This window comes from Urocitellus parryii, chromosome 3 (genome assembly GCF_045843805.1).
Source record: "Urocitellus parryii isolate mUroPar1 chromosome 3, mUroPar1.hap1, whole genome shotgun sequence".
In the NCBI taxonomy this organism is placed as follows: domain Eukaryota; kingdom Metazoa; phylum Chordata; class Mammalia; order Rodentia; family Sciuridae; genus Urocitellus; species Urocitellus parryii.
In genome coordinates, this window is record NC_135533.1 from 210,113,439 (window position 1) to 210,133,537 (window position 20,099).

General features: G+C 46.1%; 1 protein-coding gene across 1 annotated transcript; it reads left to right on the top strand.

Annotated features, from left to right (window-relative positions):
• Window positions 1-3,299: 3,299 nt before the first annotated feature.
• Syce2 (synaptonemal complex central element protein 2) lies at window positions 3,300-20,020 on the top strand. The gene is made up of 4 exons (XM_026399621.2): window positions 3,300-3,314; window positions 3,923-4,029; window positions 16,292-16,466; window positions 19,443-20,020. The coding sequence occupies exons 1-4, from the start codon at window positions 3,300-3,302 to the stop codon at window positions 19,686-19,688; spliced, it is 543 nt and encodes a 180-aa protein (XP_026255406.1). The 3' UTR covers window positions 19,689-20,020.
• The last annotated feature ends 79 nt before the right edge of the window (window positions 20,021-20,099 follow it).

Here is a 20,099-nt window from a genome sequence, read left to right on the forward strand (position 1 = left end):
GTGCCGGGGACGCCACTGGAGGTCCAGAGGCCAGACTCCCTGCCAGGCAAGGAGGCTGGTTCTGTGTGTGTGGTACAGGGGACTGAGCCCAGGGCCCACTACATGCTAGGAAGCGCTCTACTGAGCTACAACCCAGCCTTTTTTAAAAAATTGAAATGGGGTCTTGCCGAGTTGCCCAGGCTGGACTCAAACTTGTAATTCTCCTGTCTCAGGTTTTCAAGTAGCTGGGGTTACAGTATATGCCATGGCACTTGGCTGGAATTTTTTTTTTTTTTTTTAAGGAAATAAAGTAGTTTTATGTTGAGCCAAATATGAATGACCATGGCCTTTCTGGAAACGTGGATTAAAGTTACCCTGAAAGGCATGTTACTGCAGCAGAGGTTACAGCAGGCAGCTTTAATATTCACAGAACAAAAGAAAGTCATAAATTAACACATTTACCAAATACACAGGTAGGAGCGTCAGGAACTGGGCTACTGCAAGGGGGAAGTCTCTTCGGGTTTGAGGTGGGATCTAATAGCATCGGAGCTTTGGGATTGGTGGAGGCTGGAGGTCTGCTCAACTCAGGGTGCTTTCCAAGAGATTTACCTAATAGGACTACGTTGGGTCAATGGCTACTAAAGGGATTAAGATGTGGACCCGCAAGTCCGTCTGTCCAGTCAGCAGGGCCAGTGTGAAGCAGCTTCTCCACAGAACTTAGGTTCACAAAGAGGGGATTTCTTTGGCTTCTTTTACTTCATTTGCAAAATGAAGAGCACTGAATAAAATATTTGTGGTGGGATTTTAAGCTCTAAAGATCTTGAGTTAATCAGTGGAGAGGTGGTAAGAGCACAGTGGCCAAAATCAGACGGATAAAACAGCTCAACACCAGCACCACCAATTACATTTTCCAACACCCAAATCAAACCCACGATTCTCTGTAAACCAACTGGTTGTTAAAGTATTCAACTCAGTTCTGAAACTAACTACCCATAATTAGCACAGGCCCCACAGGCCAAGGGTTCAATTGGTAGGTCTGTCCCATCAGAGACCAGTCTCAAGCCTGGGGCTACTTGTACTTCTGACCTCGGGTTCCATGAACCTCCTCAGGTTCAATAGTTCGATAGGATGCTCAGAGAATTCAGCATGCTTAGCTTACATTAACGACTCAGAGACAGACAAATGGAAGAGATGCATAGGGCAAGATGGGGCTGGGGGTGATGACATGTAGCTTCCAAGTCTTCTCATGTACTCTTTGGAACCGTCCAGGTACCAAACTGGAAGTTCTCTGAACATGACTGTTCAGGAGTTTTGTTTGTTTTCAATACTGGGGACTAAATCCAGGCCCCATAATACTAGGCAACCACTCTCACTAAGCTACCCCTCAGCTCTTTTTATTTCAAGACAGGGTCTTGCTAAATTGTGGAGGCTGGCCTTGAACTTGTGATCATCCTGTCTCAGCCTCTCAAGAGAAGATGGTTTTCAAGAGTTTTTATAGAGCTTAATCTCCAGTCCTCTCTCATTCTGCCCCTTCAAGGAGATCAGTGGATGGGGCTGAAAGTTCCAGTCCTGGTTCACTAGGTCTTTCTGCCAACCAGCACAATCTAGACACCCCACCCTCTGTCACCTTATTAGCATAACAGAATTTTTTTAGGCAGGGAATGGGGAGATGCTAGGGATCAAACCCAGGGCTTTGCACATGCTCAACAGTAAGCCTTTGAGATTTTTCTGTGTCATCCTCAAATCTTCAAACCCCAGGCTGCAGGAAGTGCATTTTGTTCAACTTGTGGCTATTTGCCGAATCTTTATTTTTTATCAGATGTTTTTCCCTGGAGCTTTTAAACAGCCTCATTTTTGCTTTTTTCACCCTGGTAATAGAATGAGGATAGATTCTGAGATTGAGTGGTACTTTTGTGATCACACTGCTGGTAAGAGTCCAGATTCAAACTCACCTTCAGAGTGTGGGCATCAAGATGTGTCCTAGTCAGGGTATGGCTAGGGTCAGATGCTGAGGCAAAACAGGTAAGCAATGTCATCAGATTCATGCTACATCCTCCCTGACATGGACATTGCAATATATCACTGGTGAGAGGCTCCATTTCTTTTATTTTTATTTTGAGACAAGAATAAATTTCTGAGGCTGGCCTCAAACTTTCAATCCTTCTGCCTCAGCCTCCTGAGTAATTAGGATAATAAGTATGTACCACCTTGCTGGGCTCCTCAAACTCTATCCAACAAAACCTCCCACAGATCTCTGCTTTCCTGCTGGAAGACCTCATGGCTGTTCCTTTACATTGACTGCTTTCATCTCACAACCTTTGCATACACCTGTTGGAACCTTTTGCTCATTTGTGTGTGTGCATGGGTGTGGTGCTGGGGACGAGTCCAGGGCTGTGCACATGTGAGGCAAGTGCTCTACCATTCAGCTACATCGCAACATATACCACCCCTTTTCTTGAGATGGGTTTTGCTATGTTGTCCCACAGGCCCTCGATTTCTTAGCCTTAGCTTCCCCCAGTAGCTGGGACACAGGCATGTACCACCAAGCCCATTCCCGTTTTTATAACCATCTTACTGGGTTGCAAAAGTTCTTTGTAAATGCAGTATACAAGTTCTTTCATAAACAAATATATTTGCAAATATTTTCTCCCCATCAGGCTCTCTGTACTAATTGTTGATTACTGCTGTTTCTGCTGTTATTAATAAGCGGCGCCACACTGTGGAGGCAAACCCCACATTGCTTTCAAGGAGCTTCTAGTTGAACTAATTTACAGTTGTAAATGGACAACTCAGTACTGGGATCTAAACCCAGGGGCGCTCTACTGCTGAGCTGCATCCCCATCCCTTTTTGAGACAGGGTCTCGTAAAGTTGCCCAAGCTGGCCTCGAACTTACCATCCTCCTGCCTGAGCCTCCGAGTAGCTGAGGTTACAAGTGTGCGCCACCAAACCTGGCTGCATAAACTTTCACACCGAGGATAATATTGGAAAGGTTTCTCCACGTAGAATGGACGAAATGAGCCGTACAGAATGAACACCACGCACACGGTTCCCCACAACCCGGGCTGCACGAGGCGCCCTGGAGTTTCCCGCATGCGCAGACCTAGGTGCTAAAAACAATCTTGCCCCCCCCAGCGGCTCCAGCTGCGTGCGCAACTCCTGGACAGCTCAACCGCCATTTAACGGCCAGTCACACGGGCTGCGTGCGCAGGTTCTCGGTGGGGGCGGGGCCTGGAGGGTGAGCTTCAGCACGTGCGCTGGGGCGGGCCGGGGGCGGGGCCGGCGCGTGCGCAGAGAGCGGGAGCCTAAAGGCGGGAAAAGGATGGAGCGACCAGGAGTAGGCAGAACTGTTTTCCTTCTCGCGGGCCGAGGGCTGACGGGCAAGGAACGGCGGCGATCCCGGGCTTCCCCAGCAGAACTGATCCCGGCCACTCCTTTCCTACCATCGGGGTCGCCTCTCGCCCGGCCCGGCGTCTATTCCCCACTGACCGGCCAGGCCCTGACTGACTGACGAAGGGACGGTGACTGACGTGCAGACAGCCTTGGCCAGGACAGACTTAGGCGCATGGCGCGCGGCAGCAAGCATGGTAGAAAGAGGCCCAGACACCCGTGCTCTGCCCCTGTTTCTTTTCTTCTCCTTTTCCTACCTCTTCTCCTTCCTGGAAGGACTGGAGCCGACACACGAGCCATTGGGCAGCCCAGGCCCCACGGCGCCCCTCCCAGAGCCTGTGCCCTCACCCCGGCCCCTCCAGGTCTCCCCGCCGGGTCCCCGACCCCCCACGGCCCCCACCCCGCTGCTCCGTCCCCGCGGCACCCACCCCGCTCTGCCCGTCTCTTCCGCGGGTCCCCACCTCGCACACACGGAGGTGCCCAGGGTCGAGGCGGGGGACACGACGCCCGACGCCCAGACGCCCGCGGCCTCTCAGGCGCCGGCTGTGCCCGCAGGTGGACATGCCCCACGTAGAGTTCAAGGACCAGGAGCCGCAGGCGATGGGGGAGCACCAGCAAGGCCAGGAGCACGGCGAAGAGGAAGCTGGTGGAGGGTCAGCTAGGTGAGGAGACCCGCCCAGCGGTCCTTCGGGTCACCCGTTCCTTCCACAGGGTCCCTCCGGTGTTTGTCCTGGTGCTCTTGTTCCACGGGTGGAGGGGACATCCTCCATGTGCCAGGCACAGTTCTGGGAGCTGGGGACGCAGAATGAGCTGACCCCCTAGAGGAGGAGACAGAAAGTCCCCACTATGCATCCCTCTCCTGGGCATCCTCGGGTTTGTTCAGGATGCCCCCTCAGGTACCTGCAGGTGCCCAAGTCCTTCGTGGAACGGTATGTTTGAGTAGAACCTACTCACACCTCCCTTGACTTTAGGTCATCTCTAGGGACTTATAATACCTAACGCAGGGACCCCCTGGAGATAGTGAAGGTTTTGGTTCTAGACCACTGCAGTAACATGAATATTGCAATAGTCACACTAATTTTTTTTATTTACAGTGCATATCAGTTAGATTTGTATGACACTGTAGCCTAAAAAGTGTGCAATGACATCGTGGCAGAAAAAGATAACTTGCATACTTTAATTAAAAATACTTGGGGCTATAGCTCAGTGGTAGAGCCCTTGTTTCACTGTGAAGCACTGGATTCGATCCTCAGCACCACTTAAAAAAATAAATAGATATGGGCTGGGGATATAGCTCAGGTGGTAGAGTGCTTGACTCGCATGCAAACGGTTCAATCCTCAGCACCACACACACACCCAAAAAAAAAGAAAAACAACCTTAATCGTGCAAGGCGCTGTGGCTCATGCCTGTAATCCCAGCGGCTTGAGAGGCTGAGGCAGGAGGATCACAAGTTAAAAGCCAGCCTAAGCAACTCATTGAAACCCTGTCTCTAAATAAAATTTGTTTATAAAAATGGGCTGGGGATGTGGCTCAGTGGTTGAGTGTCCCTGAGTTCAATCCCAGTACCTAAAAAAAAAAAAAACCAAAAAACATAGACACACAATTTCTTTGAGGCCCAATAAAGGGAAGTCCAATGAAATGAGATTTGCCTATTGAATTTAAATGCTATGTAAATAGTTGTCATAGTGTATTGTATTGTTTAGGTAATAATAGCAAGGGAAAAGATCTACATATTCATCAGAGATGAATTTTTTTTTTTAAATATTTTCATCATGTAATCAGTCTGCATTTGTTTTTTTTTTTTTAAAGAGAGAGTGAGAGAGGAGAGAGAGAGAGAGAGAGAATTTTTAATATTTATTTTTTAGTTCTCCGCGGACACAACATCTTTGTTGGTATGTGGTGCTGAGGATCGAACCCGGGCCGCACGCATGCCAGGCGAGCGCGCTACCGCTTGAGCCACATCTCCAGCCCAGAGATGAATTTTAAATATTTTTAGTTTTTTAAAAATGTTTTTAAAGGGAGAGAGAGAGATTTTTTTTTTTTTAAAGAGAGAGTGAGAGAGGAGAGAGAGAGAGAGAGAGAGAGAGAATTTTTAATATTTATTTTTTAGTTCTCGGCGGACACAACATCTTTGTTGGTATGTGGTGCTGAGGATCGAACCCGGGCCGCACGCATGCCAGGCGAGCACGCTACCGCTTGAGCCACATCCCCAGCCCAAGAGAGAGAGAGATTTTTAATATTCATTTTTCAGTCTTTCGGCGGACACATCATCTTTGTTTGTATGTGGTGTTGAGGATCGAACCCGGGCCACAAGCATGCCAGGCGAGCTCGCTACCGCTTGAGCCACATCCCCAGCCCTTTACTTTTTTTGATATTCAAAATATGTATAAAAATTTTTTGCGGTGCTGGGGATCAAACCCAGGGCTTTGTGCATGAGGCAAACACTCTACCAACTGAGCTTATTCCTGGCCCTCTTGTGCTATTTTGAATTTATTTCCTTTTTTGCCTGGTTTCTGTTCTTGTGACTAAAAGGCTCAGAGGTCACTCCAGTAAAACTGGGCTGACTGGGGCTGCACAAAATAACCACAAAAGAGACATAAATATCTTTTTGTTTGGGGTCGCTGTGACAGCTCCTCTGATCTTAAGGGTCCGCAGGAAGAGAGAGAGCAAGAACAAGCGCTGACCCCTTTTATTGAGGAGAAATTATTTAAATGAGGCAAGGGGTCAGGTTTCAGGGGGCTGAGTCAATCTTCATGATGTCCACTGTCAGCAGGTTGACAGACACCTGGGTAGGCCACACCCAAGGGCATAGTAAGAGAAGGGGACACACACAAGGGGACTTCCATGGAAGATTCTATCCTAAACAGGGCAAGGGGTTATATTACAAAGGAACAGGTAAGCATAGCTTCATCCATGGGGCAAGACATACCTATGCGCGAGACACGGACCCTCAGACTCAAGAAGGGTAGGGAAAGCTCTGCCACATTCTGTGACTGAGCGCCTCAGCACCCAGCCAGGGAGTGTGACTCAGTCATGTGTAAGGTTGGTCTCCCTCACTTTTTCTTTTTGTGGTACTAGGTATCAAAGCCAGGGCATTGTCACATATGCTAGGCAAGTGCTACATCCCCAGTCCCCATTCTGAATATTTTAAATCTGTGATTGTTTGAATCCATGGATGCAAACCTGTGGATATAGGAGGGCTTACTCTATCGCAGTCAGAGTATGAGGGGTAAATGGGGAGCCAGTGATTGTGGCCAGTGTAGATCAGATGGTCAAGAAAGTTTTCATGGAGGAGGAGACAAGTGAACTTATGGGTAGGGAAGAAAGTGCTCCAGGCAGAGAACAGTCACTGGAAAGGCACAGAAGGAGAACTGTGCTGGAATAGCATGAATCAAGAGGGAGGTGGTCATATGCAGACTTTGGATGTTAACTGCCTATGTGATGGTTTAGAGTAGAGGAATGACACCCTGTGACTACAGCAGGAGTCAGTAGACTATTGATAATAAAGTTTTTAAAAAAATATTTATTGTTTATTTTTTTGTGGTGCTAAGGATCCAACCCAGTGCCTCACACATGCTAGGCAAGTGCTCTGTCACTGAGCCCCAGCCCCAGCTTGATAGTAGAGTTATACTGAAATATAACCATGCTTGTTCCTTTACTTGTTGTCTGTGGCTGCTTCCTGCAGAGTTGACTTTTCCAACAGAGACAGCATAGGCTATAAAGTTGAAAAGATTTACTGTGTAGGACAGAGGACAAACTGCTAAAAAGGCTCCCTCTGGCTGCTGTGTAGAGAATAGATTGTGGAGGCAGGGGAACCCATGAGGAAGCAATTGGAATGATCTAGGCATAAGATGACTATGACTTGGCCCTGAGTAGATCTATGGCGGTAGTAACTGATCAGATTCTGGATATATTTATAAGAAATCAGAACTGACAGAAATTGCTAATAGATGAGATGCGGGGTGAGAGAAAGAGAGATGTCAGTGATGGCTAAAAAATGTTTTTTTCCTGCACTTTTATTAATTCATCACATATTTATTGAGGGCTGGATTGTAGCTTAGTGGTACAGCACTTGCCTAGCATGTGTGAGGCACTGGGTTCGATTCTCAGCACCACAAATAAATAAATAAATAATAAAGGTCCATTGAGAAGTAACATTTTTTTAAAAAAGTATTTATTGAAATACAATTTATCTGGCTTGGACAGACAGATACATTTCTGTATGCTTGGAATATAATAGTGAAAAAAATCAGAATTCCTACTTTCTTAGAAATTAGTTTCTTTCTCTTAGTAGTATGCATTTTTTTTTTTTGTGGCTTGATAACTTATTTCTTTATAGTTCTGAATAATATTCTCTTTCATGGATGTACCCTGGTTTGTCAATTCACCTATTGAAGGACAACTTGATTGCTTCCATATTTTAGCAATCATAAATAAAGCTTCCAAAAAAGAACTCAACACTACCAGCTCAGCCCAGATTCGGCTCCCAGGTCTTTTTTTTTTTTTTTTTTTTGTGTGTGTGTGTGTGTGTGTGTGTGTGTGTGGTGCTGGGGATTGAACCCAGGGCCCCTGTGCATGTGAGGCAAGTACTCTACCAACTGAGCTATATCCCCAGTCCCTAATTTTTTTTATTTTTATTTATTTAATTTTTAGTTGTAGATAGACACAATACCTTTATTTATCTATTTTTTTGTGGTATTGAGGATTGAACCCAGCGCCTCACCTGTGCTAGGCAAGCGCTCTACCACTGAGGTACAACACCAGCCCCTGAAGTTTTCAATTTTAATGAAATACAATTTATCAGCTTTTTCTTTCATGGATTATGCTTTTGATGTTTTAGCTAAGAAGTCAACTTCAAACCCAAGGTCATCTAATCTGGAAATCCAAAACAGTCCAAATTCTGGAAAAAAAATAATAAATTTTTATTTATTTATTTTGCAGTGTTAGGAATGAAATTCAGGGCCTTGTATAGCCCTACTTGAAACTTTTTGAGTGTTATGTAGGCATTCCCAAAATTTTAGATTTTAGAGCATATGAAATTGGATTTTTAGATTAGGGATGCTCAACCTATAACAGCACTATTGAGATATAAGTCACATGCCATACAATTTACCTACTTGAAGTATACAACTTAATTGTTTTTAGTATATTCATAGAGCTATACAACCATAAGTTACCTTTAAAACATTTTTATTGTTCCAAAAAAATAAATCTCATATTCCTTAGCTTTAACCCTTAATCCCTGTACCTACCCCAGCCTGTAACTACTCATCTGCTTTCTGTGTCTGTAGAGTTGCCTGTTCTGGACATTTCATATAAACGGAATCATATACTTGTGGTCCTTTGTGACTGCCTTTTGGGGGCAGTGGTACTGGACATTGAATCCAGGACCTCAGTCATGTTAAGCAAGTGCTCTGCCACTCAGCTACATCTCCCAGCCCTGTGTCTGTCTTGACTTAGCACACACCTGTAATCCCAGTAGCTTGGAAGGCTGAGACAGGAGGATTGAGAGTACAAAGCCAGCCTCAGCAACGGTGAGGCACTAAGCAACTCAGTGAGACCCTGTCTCTAAATAAAATACAAAATAGTGCTGGGGATGTGGATCAGTGGTTGGGTGCCCCCGAGATAAATCCTGGTACCAAAAAAGAACCCAAAACTAAAGGACTTCATTTATCCCCCCCCCAAAGTATGAGGAATTGAACTCAGGGGTTTCTACCACTGAGTACATCCCCAGTCCTTATTTTTATTTTATTTTAAAACAAAATATTTGGGGGGATGGATGTTTTAATTTCTTTTGAGTACACATATACAGCTGGCCTTCTGTATCCTCAAGTTCCATATTGGCAGTTCTGTGTCTTCAAATTCAATCACCAAGAATGGAGACTATTAGGGGAATAAATTTCATCTGTACTGAACAGGTGCAGACATTTTTTCCTTATCATTTTTCTCTAAACAATACATCATAACAATTTTTTTAAAGAATTTTTAATATTTATTTTTTAGTTCTCGGCGGACACAACATCTTTGTTGGTATGTGGTGCTGAGGATCGAACCCGGGCCGCACGCATGCCAGGCGAGCGCGCTACCGCTTGAGCCACATCCCCAGCCCACATCATAACAAGTATTTGCATTAGGTATTTCAGGTATTCTAGAGATTATTTCAAGCCTACTGGAGGATTTTGTAGGTTTTGTGCAAATACTATGCCATTTATAGAAAGGACTTGAGTGTTCCCAGATTTGGTATCTGAGGGGTGTAAAACTAAGATACCGGATACCAAGGGATGAGGAGACCTGCTGGGTCAAAGAAGAGACATACTCAGGTTCCTGGTGTAAAAAAGCTGCTTTGTGGAGAGCTGGGAGCCGGTGTAAGTGGATGTGAGGAGATCAGGTTGGAGGCTCTGGCAGGGGTAGCATCTAACTGGGCAGAGGATAAGGCAAGAGGAAAGGGTTGAGTGAGGATGCCTCCGGCCACATTGTGCTGCCACCAGCTCCAGCTGTCTTCCCAAGTTAGCATGTAGTGACTTCATGTTGGGAGCTTGAAATTGGCTGTGGTGGCTGACAAACACTACAAATAAGATGGGCATGGTGGTACACACCTGTAATCCCAGCAACTCAGGAGGCTGAGGCAGGAGGATGACAATTTTAAGGCCAGGCTGGGCAATCTAGTGAGACCCTGTCTCAAAAAATAAAAAGGGCTGGGGATGTGGCTCAATGATAGAGTGGTAGCTGAGTCCAATCCTCAGTACCAGAAAAGACAACAACAACAAAACTACAAATCAGGGTTCCCCTCCACCCACCCCCACAGCCAGTCGCTCAGTGCATTACTTCTGCCTGCTTTCTGGCTTGTCATGGTTTCCCCGCAGGTACTGGCTTCTCTGAGGAGGCAAGAACAGAGTTCTGTGTTTCCCTTTGTTCATTGTTTGTTTTTGAGGTGTTTGAGGTGGCCAAGAACATCCACGTGAATGTATCCAGCCCAGGTAAGAAATGACGGTTGGATTATCTGACCCAGAACTCAGGGTGGGGCAGGGGCTGGATGTGACGCTGTGGGAGTCATTGTTGCAGTGGCAGCTGTGGAATGAATGAGCTCACAGGAACAGGGGAGAAGAGGCTCAGAACAGGACCTGGAAGACTCCAAACAAAGCCAGCTTCCCCCATTCCTTGGTTGGAAAGCAGACCACATGGTGGAATGCTTTCTAGGTGTGTGCTGTCAGAGACCAGAGAAAGGAAAGAAATGGTTGAAGTCATCTGTTTGTTAATCTTACCACAAATATGCATGTTAAGACCAAAATCTGTGTGGTGAAGAGATGCAGACAATTGCAAATCATTTAGAGACCTCAAGGAGCACACAAGAGCTTTGGGCCAGAAACCAGATGGATTAAAATCAATGCAGAGGCCAGTTAATAGATCCAGCAGCAGATACTCAGCAACATGATTAAAATGTTAACACATTTTGGGAGAGAAAAGAAGAGGGTGAGGAACTGGCTCATCAGCTTCGATTCAAACCTTCCCCCTTCCTGGCAAGTACCTCAGCAAAACATCGCTTTGCCCAAGCGCCAGAGATTCTGTTGTGTTCCTCCTTGAATGTTTGATTAGCTTGCCTCTCCTCCTGGGACTGCCGCCTGCGGTGGTCATAAGTGGCTGGCGGATTGTTTACTTGTATATCTGTTAGAGGCCACGGAGGGAGGGCCCCACCAGCGGGCGGCTCTGGCTCACACGCCTGCCAATCACAGCTTTACCTGGAGCGAACAGATGGTCTCTTCACTTAGACCCATTTCCTGGGCCCCCTGCCAGCCTGGGCCCTGCCTGGGAACTATGTCCTAATCCTCGAAGCCGAATTAGGGACTCCTTAGAAGGACAGACATAATAGATGAGCACAGCGATGTGTTTACAGCCCCTACCCCACCACCGACCCCTGAGCAGACCATACACACCAGGCGTGCTGTGTTGGGCTCACTTCCATTCCCTGGCCTCTGTCCAGGGTTGGGCAGCAGAAGCAGGCCCAGGAACTGGGGAAGCCAGTGGAGAGGACACCGTGCATTTTGTTTATTAAAGCTAATTGGTGAATGCAGGCCCAGGGAAGCCTATGATTCATTAGCATCCTGATTAATATGCAGCTGCTGAGTATTAAGAAAAATGAAATAGAAAGGACTAAATCCCCAAAGGAGAGGTTGGAAAAATAAAGAAGCTCTCGGCAGACATCTGATGCAGGCCTTTGTCCCACACAAAATTTGAATTAGTTGAATTCAAGTGATTTTTCACCATTTGCAGAGCTGCCATGAAAACCAGTTCCAGTTTCATCCCTTGAGCCTTAGAAAGGAGCATCTCGAAACTGTTAGCAGCTCAGGCAGGCTGTGAACAATTACAGAAAAGGAAACACCTGGCGGTATCATTAATTTTAACCTGAGGTCCTTAAACTCTTGAGCAATCCAGGAGAGATTGAGACAAGGCAAACTAGGGGTACAAGGAGGCCTGCAAACAGGAATATCAGAACCACCTCTGTCAGTGGCTCATTCACTTAGGTATCCAGCAGACATTAGGAAGGCTTTGGGGGAGTGGAAAGCAGAAACGAGCAGGATGAAGGCTGTGCCCTCCAGCTGGTATGTGCTCTAAGGGGGACCAATGTACCTAAGCTATGATAGCGTTGTGACCAAGAGCAGTGGAGTGCAGGAAGGGAAGTTCCAAATGTCACTTCTGTGTGAAGGAAGCAGAAAGGGAAAGTCATCCAGGAAAAGGGTGATGGATTTGGCGAAATTGTGGAAGGTTCCAGATTGCCAGAGATGTAGTGGGCAGCAGAAAACTGTAAGGCTGGAATGAGGGTGCAGGCCCAGATGCTGGAAAGCCTCATCTGCTGTGTGAAGGAATTTAGACTTGACCTATGGCTGCTAGGAGACCACCTTAGGCTATCAGGTAGGATTAGGAGATGGAATTGCAGTTGTGAAGGTCACTGGGGCTCAGATGAGAAATGATATGCAAAGGGTGATAATTGTGGGGAGATTCAGGTGGTGGAAATGAGAGCGCTTCAAGGATGTGGAGGAAGAGAGAAGCCAGACTCCAGGCAAAGTTGGGAGTCTGAGATGCCTGGGGACAGCCTTGTGGAGAAGAAGCCTGTGGCAAGGTGAACATGTACATCATCAGGAGCTCAGGAGAGAGGCATCAGAAGGGGATGGTAAACTGGGTGGGTCACCAAAGTGTGGCTGGTATTGAAAGCCATTCATTTATTCAACCCATGAGATCCTGAGATTTATTATTCCTCCCATGAGATCCTGAAGACCTGAATGAGACATGGCCCAGCCCTCCAGGAGTCCAGCAGAGGCTGAGTGACACTATAGGCACTATGCACTTAAGTCAAGCCCAGGAGAACTTTATAGAGGAGCAAGTCTTTGGTGGGAAAAGGGACTGCCCAGGCACACCAGGCTACAAGCCTACCTTTGGAGAATGACAGGCTGTTCACTGTGGAGGGGCGAGTTGGAGATGAGCTGGACAGGCTACAGGGAGGAGCCATGCAGGCCTCATTACCCAGCAAGGGTTGGAACGAGGGTGTTCAAGAGGGCATGAAGGGAAGAGAGCAGAGGCCCAGGCAGGATCTGTTTCCACACAATGGGAATAGTAGGGAAATATTTCAGCTGCTGCCAAGAGGTTCAGGGTGTTGCCCAGGAAAGCAGCAGTACTGGAGGTCACTGGGAAGCCCAAGACCAGGTTCTCTCAAGTCCTCTGCTCCATTTTCATCCTGCAAAGCATGGCCATTATTTATTTATTTGGTACTGAGAATTGAACCCAGGGGCACTTAACCACTGAGGTACATCCCCAACCCTTTTTTGTATTTTATTTTTAGATAAATAATACAGGAGCTCACTGAGTCGCTTAGGGCCTCACTAAGTTGCTGAGGCTGGCTTTGAACTCATGATCCTCCTATCTTACCCTCCCAAGCCACTTGGATTACAGGTGTGTTCCACTGCCTGCCAGCTGTTCTCTTAAAAGCCGTCCACTCTAATCTCCACATGAATCCAGATAACACAACATCAAAATGTTGAAATGCCGTTCCTGGCTCTGAATGAGTCTCTTTTGCTTACCCCTGGGAAAGAAAAGTAACTGGGCTCTAAGGTCAGGAACTCCTCAGTAAATTTTTGTCCCACTCCAAAATGTCTTTAAAAAAGGCACAGAAAGCACTGCTTTACTGTGTGTTTTTCTATAGCCAACTTTGCTATAGACTCTTGTCTTATTGGAAGCACTTTCCTAGCTTGGTGAATTCATTGGCAATTTTGTCTTGCCTTGAAGGAGGATGAGCTTGCGTTGCGTGAAGCCAGGGGAGGGAGAAATGGGGAGGGCCGGCTCCTTCATTCCTGCCAACAGACAGTAGAGCACTGGGTGCTGGAAGCATGGATGGAAATGGCACAGTCCTCTGGGATTTACAGGCATGAGGAGTGACAAATAGAAGCAGTAATATAGATTTGCAGGGGGTTATGGATTTTTCTTTTTTCTTTTCTTTCTTTTTTTTTTTTTTTTTTACTGGAGACTGAACCCAGGGGTACTTGACCAATGAGCTACATCCCCAGCCCTATTTATTTATTTATTTATTGGGGATTAAACCCAGAGGTGCTTTAATTTGTTTATTTTAAGTCAGGATCTCACTAAGTTGCTTAGGGCCTAATTTGCTGAGGCTGGCATCAAATTTGTAATCCTCCTGCCTCAGCCTTCCAAGCTACATGCGCTACCACATGTAGCACATAGACAACTTTTAAGCAGGTCAAACATTGGGAGTCTAGGTAGGTCTCAGAGGTCAAGTCAGGGAGCAAGTGTAAAGAAAAAGAGGCAAGAAACAATCTGGCAAGGGACACATGAGGACAAAGTCACAGCCAAAGCCTGGGTCTGGGATTTGCATGCAAATAACCACCCAGGCTCTGGATCATCAAGGGTCCACAGTGTTGTATTCTGAGCTAAAATGTGGAATTTAGGCAGGCAGGAGACTGAAAACCAAGAAAAAGTTTATGGAGAAAGCATCCAAAAATGAAGATGTATTTTCCTAAGTGCAGATACTCTTCTATTTACAATGGGGTTATGTTGTAATAAGCCCATTGTAAATTGAAAATATTGTCAGTCCAAGGCCCTGGGTTCGATCCTCAGTACCACATTACAAAAAAAAAAAAGTAAATAAAATAGAGCATTGAACCCAACTACACCTAAAAAATAATATATTTTTTAAAAAAGCATTGAGGGGGGGCTGGGGTTGTGGCTCATGGTAGAGCGCTCATCTAGCACGGCTGAGGCACTGGGTTGGATCCTCAGCACCACATAAAAATAAAGTAAAGGTTACTGTATCCACCTACAACTAAAAAATATATTTTTTAAAATGCATTGAGGGCTAGAGGTAGAGCTAGAGTTAATATTAGAGAGGCCCTGGGTTCCATCCCCAGCACCAAAAAAAAAAAAGGGAAAGGAAAGGAAAAGAAGGAAATGCACAGAGTACACCTAACCTGTGGAACATCCTAGCTTGGCAACATAGCGCATGTAGAGTACTGGTTGTTTCCCCTCGTGTTCTCTGCTGTCCTTGGCTGTCTTGGCTGTAAGGTAACAATCATGAGTGGACCAACCCCAGAGTGGTGGTGAGGATGCAGAAAGACAAGGCATGTGGCTTAGTGTGGCGCCTGGCAGGTGGGAAGTGCTTAAGCTAAGGGCCTGGGATGTAGCTCAGTAGTAAAGCAGTCCTGGGGTTCAATCCCCAGTACCAAAAAAATAATAAGAAATTTGTACATACACATTTTGTGTGTGTGTGTGGCTCTGGGAATGGACTCCAGTGTCTCCCATCTGCTAGACAAGTGCTCTACCACTCAGCCACACCCCACCATAAATATAACTTCTATTTTTTTTTTTTTTTTTTTTTTTTTTACAAACCCTTGTGTCGAGGGCTAAATATAACTTCTGTGTGTTGTGTGATACTGGAGATTGAACTCAGGAACATTCTACCACCTAACTATATCCCCAGCCCTTTCATTTATTTTATTTTGATTCAGGATCTCAATAAATTGCTGAAACAGGCCTCAAACTTGTAATCCTCCTGCCTTGGACTTCTAAGCAGCTGGGATTACAGATATGCACCACAATGCCCAGACCTGCTACCAGGGATTGAATTCAGAGGTGCTTAACCACTGAATCATATCCCTAGCCCTTCTTATTTTTTTATTTTGAGTCAGGGTCTAGCGCCACTAGGTGTGCACCACCAGGCCTGGCTTAATTATAACTATTCTTGGTGGGGGGAGTTCTGGGGTTTGAACTCAGGGGCACTTGACCACAGAATCACATCCCCAGCTCTAATTTGGGTTTTATTTAGAGACAAGGTCTCACTGAGTTGCTTAGCACCTCCCTTTTGCTGAGGCTGGCTTTGAACTTGAGATCCTCCTGCCTCAGCCTCCTGAGCTTCTGGGATCACAGGCATGCATCACCTGCCCAGCTTAAAATGAAATTTTTAAAAAAGGGGCTGAGGACACAGCCAGTGATAGAACACTAGCTCTGCTTTCAATCTACACAGAACTGGGGGGCGGGGCAGTTGGTGTAATAAAACAACAGCAACAGATACTATCTTAGAACCTTGGACATACTTAGTTTACACCTCTGGGTCTGTTTTCTTAATTATTAAATGGGATGCCAACTCCATTCTTCAGGGCATGAATGAAATAACTTAGGGAAATTGCCAGGAATGCCTTACAGGGTCAACCACCTTAGGACTTTTCCCACTGTAGAGCTCATTCAGATAAGTCTGTCTTTTATCCCTCCGGTTCTGAGGCTTCATGCATGCTAAGCTCACACTGTACCACTGAGCTACATCCCCAGACCAGATCAACCACTCTTAGGAGAGAGTCTGGGTCTGATCTCAGTTTCCTGCACTACATGAAGTCAGGTTTCTGGCCCTTGTGTGTCTCCACCTCCAGTGCCAACCGCCAGCTGCCCGCGCTGGAAGGGAAGCCAGTACCCTACTTCTCCTCTCTGGAGTCAAGCATTGATATCCTGAAGAAAAGAGCCCAGGAACTGATCGAAAACATCAACGAGAGCAGGCAAAAGGATCATGCACTCATGACCAACTTCAGGGACAGCCTCAAGATCAAGGTGACAAACTTTCCATAATGGGACTGGGGGTGTTCCTCACATAAAAGGGGAGGGAAGGCACCTTAGCTGGGCTCTGTTACATTCTAGGTACTGTGCTAGGCAATTCACACACAGTATCTCATTCTACCATTACAACACTCAAGAGATGGGACCCATTTCAGACGAGAAAAGTAAGGTTCAAAAATAAATCATCTGAGCCGGGTGCAGTGGCGCATGCCTGTAATCCCAGCATCTGGGAGGCTGAGACAGGAGGATCATGAGTTCAAAGCCAGCCTTAGCAATGGTGAGGTGCTAAGCAGCTCAGTAAGACCCTGTCTCTAAATGAAATGCAAAATAGGGCTGGGGGGCTGGGGATGTGGCTCAAGCGGTAGCGCGCTCGCTTGGCATGCGTGTGGCCCGGGTTCGATCCTCAGCACCACATACAAACAAAGATGTTGTGTCTGCCGAAAACTAAAAAATATTAAAAAATTCTCTCTCTCTCTTTCTCTCTCTCTCTCTCTCTCTCTCTCTCTCTCTCTCTCTCTCTCTCTCTCTCTCCCTCCCTCCCTCCCTCCCTCCCTCTCCCTCTCCCTCTCCTCTCTCTCCTCTCTCTCTCTCTCTTTAAAAAAAAAATAGGCTGGGGATGTGACTCAGTGGTTGGTACCCGAGTTCAATCCCCGATACCCTCTCAAAAAAAAAAAAATACAAAATAGAGCTGGAGATGTGGCTCAGAGGCCAAATATGCCTGGGTTCAATCCCTGGTACCCCAATAAATAAGTGATTTGGGCTGGGGGTGTGGCTCAGTAGTAGAGCACCTACCTAGCATACATGAGGCCCTAGGTTTGATCCTCAGCACCATCAAATTAAGAAAAAAATTTTTAAAGAAAATAAAAGGCTTAGTTGGTAGAACTCTTACCTAGCATGCGCAAGACCCTGGGCTCAATCCCCAGCATCACCAAAAATAGAAAAGAAAAAGTAAAAATGATTTGCCCTAGTGAGGGAACCAGGTCCATCTGCCAAACCCAGCCTCTCACCTCACACAAATGTGAACAGCAGCAGGAGTAGGAACCATTAATAGCTCATAATAGGAACCTTTGATAGCTCATCACACCTGTGTGCTCTGGAAGTTGTCAGTGGTTTGTGACAGGACAGAGGTTCCCCCAACACTCCTGGGGTTTATGTCTGACACAGCCTGATGTTATGCTCAGGTCTGACATTAATGGTTGTGCCTCTTGAGAATTACAGTAGGCAGAGCCCATGAACTTGCAGTGCTCCTGGGTCCCTTAGTCAGACCTTTTTATTTTCAAATTCCATCTAGTCAGGCTGGGGATGTGGCTCAAGCGGTAGCGCACTCACCTGGCATGCGTGCGGCCCGAGTTTGATCCTCAACATCACATACAACAAAGATGTTGTGTCCGCCGAAAACTAAAAACAAATATTAAAATTCTCTCTCTCTCTCTCTCTTAAAAAAAAAAATTCCATCTAGTCATTCTTTGGTATCTACAGTAGGATTTATTCTAGGACCCCCAAAATATACCAAAATGTATGGATGTTCAAGTCTCTTATATCAAATAGTGCAACAATTTTATAGAACCTGCACACATCCTCCTATCAACTTCACATCATCCCTAGATGACTGTTAATATTGAATACAATGTAAATGCCATGTAAAGAGTTGTTATACTCTAATGTTTAGGGAATAATGACAAGAAAAAGTCTGTACATGTTCAGTACAGATGTAATTGTTCAAGTATTTTAAAATTTTTTGTTGTTGTAGATGGAGAGAATGGCTTTATTTTATTTGTTTATTTTTATGCAGTGCTGAGGATTGAACCCAGTGCCTCATGCATGCTAGGCAAGTGCTCTACCACTGAGCTATGGCCTCAGCCCCTTGTTCAAATATTTTTGATCCATGGAGTGAATCCCTGGATGTGGAACTAGCAGGTGCGAAGGGCTGACTGTACCTACTCTTGTTTGCAGTGGTAGAGATGGAACCCAAGGCTCCTGAGTGCTAGGCAAGTGCTCGACCACTGAGCTGTTACCCCAGCTGTTACCTGTACTTTAGCATTTTGTTTTAAAAAATGAAAAATTTAATATGTAGGCAATTTTACTTCTATCACTGGAATTCTTTGTACCATTTTAATAAATTGCAGAATTCTAAAAGACTCACTTAGAACTGTAAGGGTAAAATTTCTAAGCTGATTCTAAGCCGCAAAGCCTGAGTTAAAGTGTAAAAGACTGGGCATTGTAAAGTTTCTAAACTGCAAGGCCTGGGTTAAAAAGTAAAAGACCAGGTATTGTTAAAATTCCTCTGCTACCCCCAGAACCTGTAATCCCTGTAGCTGTTAGGACAATACTGGAACTGCCCAGTAAATATCCCCACTGTTTCCACTGGTTGTCTAATAACCTTGGACTCTGTGTAGTTTGTCACGTAGTCCTTTAGGCCCTAAAACCAATCAGTTTGAATGTGTACCCCGCTTAGGAGTGACCAATCACCTCCGTCCAATCTGTTCCCGCCAATGAATGTACTAATCGTGTCTCAGAGTTGTTCAATTTTCCCGCGCCTCATGATGATTTGTTCATATGTATACAAAGCCCCCGCCCTCCCCAAAAAGTGTACTTAAGCTCTGCTTGACCTCTGCTCGGGGCTCTGGGCTGCTCTCCTTTCTTGAGGGGGCACAGAGCCCCAGCATGCTGGTTCAATAAACTCCCTCCTGCTCATTGCATGAAGCCAGTCTCTTGTGGTCTCTTCCTCTGACGTTTCGCCGAACCCTTACAGAACAGATGTATAGTATGCTGCTTGTTTGATTTTCTTTTTTTTTTTTTTTTTAATTTTTTCAATATTTATTTTTTAGTTTTCGGTGGACACAACATCTTTGTTTGTATGTGGTGCTGAGGATCGAACCTGGGCCGCACGCATGCCAGGCGAGCGCGCTACTGCCTGAGCCACATCCCCAGCCCCTTGTTTGATTTTCTAAGAACACTTTTCTTTTAAAGGTCACCGATCTGACAGAGAAGTTAGAGGAGAGAATGTACCAGGTTTACAACCATCACAGCAGGATCATCCAGGAGAGGCTCCAAGAGTTCACCCAGAAAATGGCAAAGATCAGCAATCTGGAAACAGAGCTCAAAGAAGTCTGCCACACTGTAGAGTCCGTGTACAAAGACCTGTGCGTCCAGCCTGAGGTGGGAGTGACATCCTCACAGGGTGGGGCTGGGGGCTGTCCTGAGGAAGGGGAGTGAATGCGGACAGGAATCCACTGCCCAGCCCTAACAACAGGGCCACACGCCCTACAGAACCCTGTGGCCCCCAAAACAGTGTGTCCAAGCTGAGAAACCAAACCACTGTCATTTCTCATCACTGTGTGGCTACAGAAAGGACAAAGTGTAATCCTACCAGTCAGCAACTGTTCCCTCTTACCCACAGCGCTGAGCCCTGCAGCCTGGCATATGCCCTGGGGCCTAGGAAGTGCCTCATCCAAGTTTATTGATTACAGCAGAGCCCAGACTCAGAAATGGGCCAGGCCACTCCAGTGCAAGGTCCCTGCCCTGTTCTAACAATTCAAAGCCCCCAGCTTTGTTACCCTCTCCCCTGAGAAACTCCCCAAACTTCTTTGCAGTGGTTACCAGTAGTTACCAGTAAACATGGCCGAA

Coding starts and splice junctions, on each gene's coding strand:
- Syce2 (XM_026399621.2), top strand. Junction 4,030..16,291: donor GCTGGTGGAGGGTCAGCTAG/GTGAGGAGACCC, acceptor CTCCACCTCCAG/TGCCAACCGCCAGCTGCCCG. Junction 16,467..19,442: donor GGGACAGCCTCAAGATCAAG/GTGACAAACTTT, acceptor TTTCTTTTAAAG/GTCACCGATCTGACAGAGAA.